The 2,694-nt window shown below is 47.5% G+C and overlaps 1 protein-coding gene across 1 annotated transcript; it reads right to left on the bottom strand.

Annotated features, from left to right (window-relative positions):
• Nucleotides 1-292: 292 nt before the first annotated feature.
• Nucleotides 293-1,092, bottom strand: LOC144163819 (uncharacterized). Its single transcript, XM_077694518.1, has one exon. The coding sequence runs from the start codon at nucleotides 1,058-1,060 to the stop codon at nucleotides 293-295; it is 768 nt and encodes a 255-aa protein (XP_077550644.1). The 5' UTR covers nucleotides 1,061-1,092.
• Nucleotides 1,093-2,694: the final 1,602 nt, after the last annotated feature.

Below are 2,694 nucleotides of genomic sequence, written 5' to 3' on the forward strand. Positions count from 1 at the left end.
CCTTATTTGGTTTGGCTGAGTCCCGCAATTTTTTCCTGATATTACGCTCACGTTGGGAAAAGTCTTGACTAATTGATATGTCAGTATCCTTTAGTTTATGACAGTTTTTCAAAATCTTTGTTTTGTCGCGATCATCAAGGAGTTTGAAAATTATCGGCCTAGTTTTGTTCGCGCTTGGTTTTCCGAGCCGATGTATCCTTTCGATTGAAACAGGTTCAATTTTCAGAATACCTTTCGCAACTGTATCGTTTATTACTTGCTCTAGTGTATCCTCATTTTCTTCCTCTATCATCTAGTGTATATCCTCATAGTGTATGGCATACACTATGAAGTTACTTCTTCTTGACCGGTTTTCTAAATCATCTAGCTTTAATTCTAAGGCTGATACGACTTTTTCCAAGGCGGAAACTTTTGTAGTACAGTCCAGTATTTTTTCATCTAAGACAGCCAATTTTTCTAATTCGGACTCGATAGCGGTTAGTCGTTCTTCTTTAATTTCTTTAATGTCACCGGCAATTTGTGTTAGTTGTTGAGCAATTTGTTTTAAGTCGGGCCCGGGGTTTGTCTCGACATCACCTGCTAGTAATAACAGGTCTCTCAAATAGCAGGACAAGTTACACAAGGGATCACAAAGCAATCTTGGGCACGGCAGCACAATCAAGAAGAGGCAGTCAGAACGCATGCATTCGCCGTAGCGTTTTCTCACCTGTACTATATACAAGAAAGGATTAGCGCTCTGCATGCTTCGGGTGCCGCCGTGCCCATTAATCGCCGTCGCTTCGGGGGCCGTAGTTATGTCCGGGGTTGTCGATGTTGAGTGAGGTACCGAGGGGGCGCTGAAGATTGCGTCGGCGCAGTACGTCGCAGAACCGAATGGGTCCAGCTTGTAGGGCCGACCATCCAGACCGACCGGCGCATGTTGCACGTCGCGGGCTTTATCACGGCCTGGATTTGCTGTCCACGCTGTCATTGGTTTGCCCGCTCCTTCATGCCCCGCCGGTATCAGCAGCAGGAAAGTGCCGATCTGTACGATATACAAGAACGGATTAGCGCTCTGCATGCTTCGAGTGCCGCCGAGGGAGCAATCTTGAATAGTAAGCCTACACCATATATTACATTTTTTCCCGTATAAACTTCTATCTCTCCACGCTTCATTTACTATTCCGCTTGCAATATTTTATACGTTCCTTCGTTACGGCTGACGTGTTGATGGATCGGTGTTAGCTTGCGAAAAATAAAATTTACCTGTTAAAAATGAATTTGCGTGTTTCGTTTCAGACCTACGGTAATAATTTTCATAGCTACTAATTAGGACAATTTTTGTTTACATTAGGACTTCCCAAAGGGTCGTCGTGCTTGGGTACTGTCGCTGAAGCTGGCTGTCTGCCCTTGGACGTGATTAGGCTCCAAGAAACCGTGCGGATGCACCTGCGACATCGGATGCACGCCAAAACCCGTACAATAACCCGACTGATAGAAAATGGGAACTCAAGTTTCGGTCGAACATTGAAGTCGTTGCACCTTTCGATTCCCACCCAGGCACCAAATTCATTGCCGTCTCATTTCCCGCCCTGCACCCTATCGCCATTGCATATTAGATGCAACATCCCGGGAATCGACTCTAAAAAGAATATGAATCAAAGCGGCTTGTTACAGTTGACACTCTGCCCCATTTGCCGACTATACTCAGGCACAAAACAAATTTTTACTGACGGGTCGTGTACGCCTGACCGCAGTTCCTCGGGGATCTTCATCTCGTCCACTGGACAGACGTTCTCTTATCGTCTCGAGCGGGCAACGTCATCTATGTCAGCCGAGCTTCACGCCATCAAGGAAGCCATCCGGTACATTCTCCGCCAACCGCCGGGGCAATGGACCATCTTCACTGATTCCAAGGCAGCCCTCCAAAGTCTACTGCGCAACGACTGCTTCAGCATTCACGAACACGCCTCTCGTGAAATAACTTACTTGCACCACCAGGCCAAAGACACTGGGCACCAAGTGACATTTCAGTGGCTACCAGGCCACTGTGGTGTTCCAGGCAATGAAAAGGCTGATGAAGCAGCTCGCAGGGGCCTTCAAATGCATAATATGAGGAAGGTCTTCTTCACCAAACATGATGCCTCAGCTATGACGAAGGCACTTGTTTTAATGGAGCGGAACCGTCTCTGGTCTCTTCCAGAGCACCACTATCCGTTCTTGCAATATATAGACCCCGAGCTGAGGATTAAGCTGCCAGAGCGACTTCCGCGCCGACTAGAAACTTTGTATCACCGATTACGACTCAATGCAGCGCTTACAAAAACTTACCTGTTTCGACTTGGCGCCACCTCGAATCCTTACTGCGATAACTGCGGATCGCCAGAAACCGTGGAACACGTACTGTTAGAGTGCCCCGCTTACATGCTCGCAAGGTGCCGTTTGGAGCAGAAGATCGAACACCTACCCCCAGGACCAATCAGCCTACAAGTGCTCCTTGGCCCCTGGCACACTCCTTCAGCACAACGCTCCTTGGCCCCTGGCACACTCCTTCAGCACAACGCAAAGCACTAAAGGCGTTGTTTGAATACCTGGACGAGATCGGCGTCACTGAACTGATTTAAACTACTGAGAACATGACGTTCGTCGAACTGTTCACACAAACTACATGATGCCCGTTTCTTTTTTTTTTTTTTACTTCTTCTCTTCTCTTTC

The sequence above is a fragment of the Haemaphysalis longicornis genome, unplaced genomic scaffold (assembly GCF_048455015.1).
Source record: "Haemaphysalis longicornis isolate Haplotype H1 unplaced genomic scaffold, Haemaphysalis longicornis Haplotype H1 scaffold_13, whole genome shotgun sequence".
Classification (NCBI taxonomy): Eukaryota; Metazoa; Arthropoda; class Arachnida; order Ixodida; family Ixodidae; genus Haemaphysalis; species Haemaphysalis longicornis.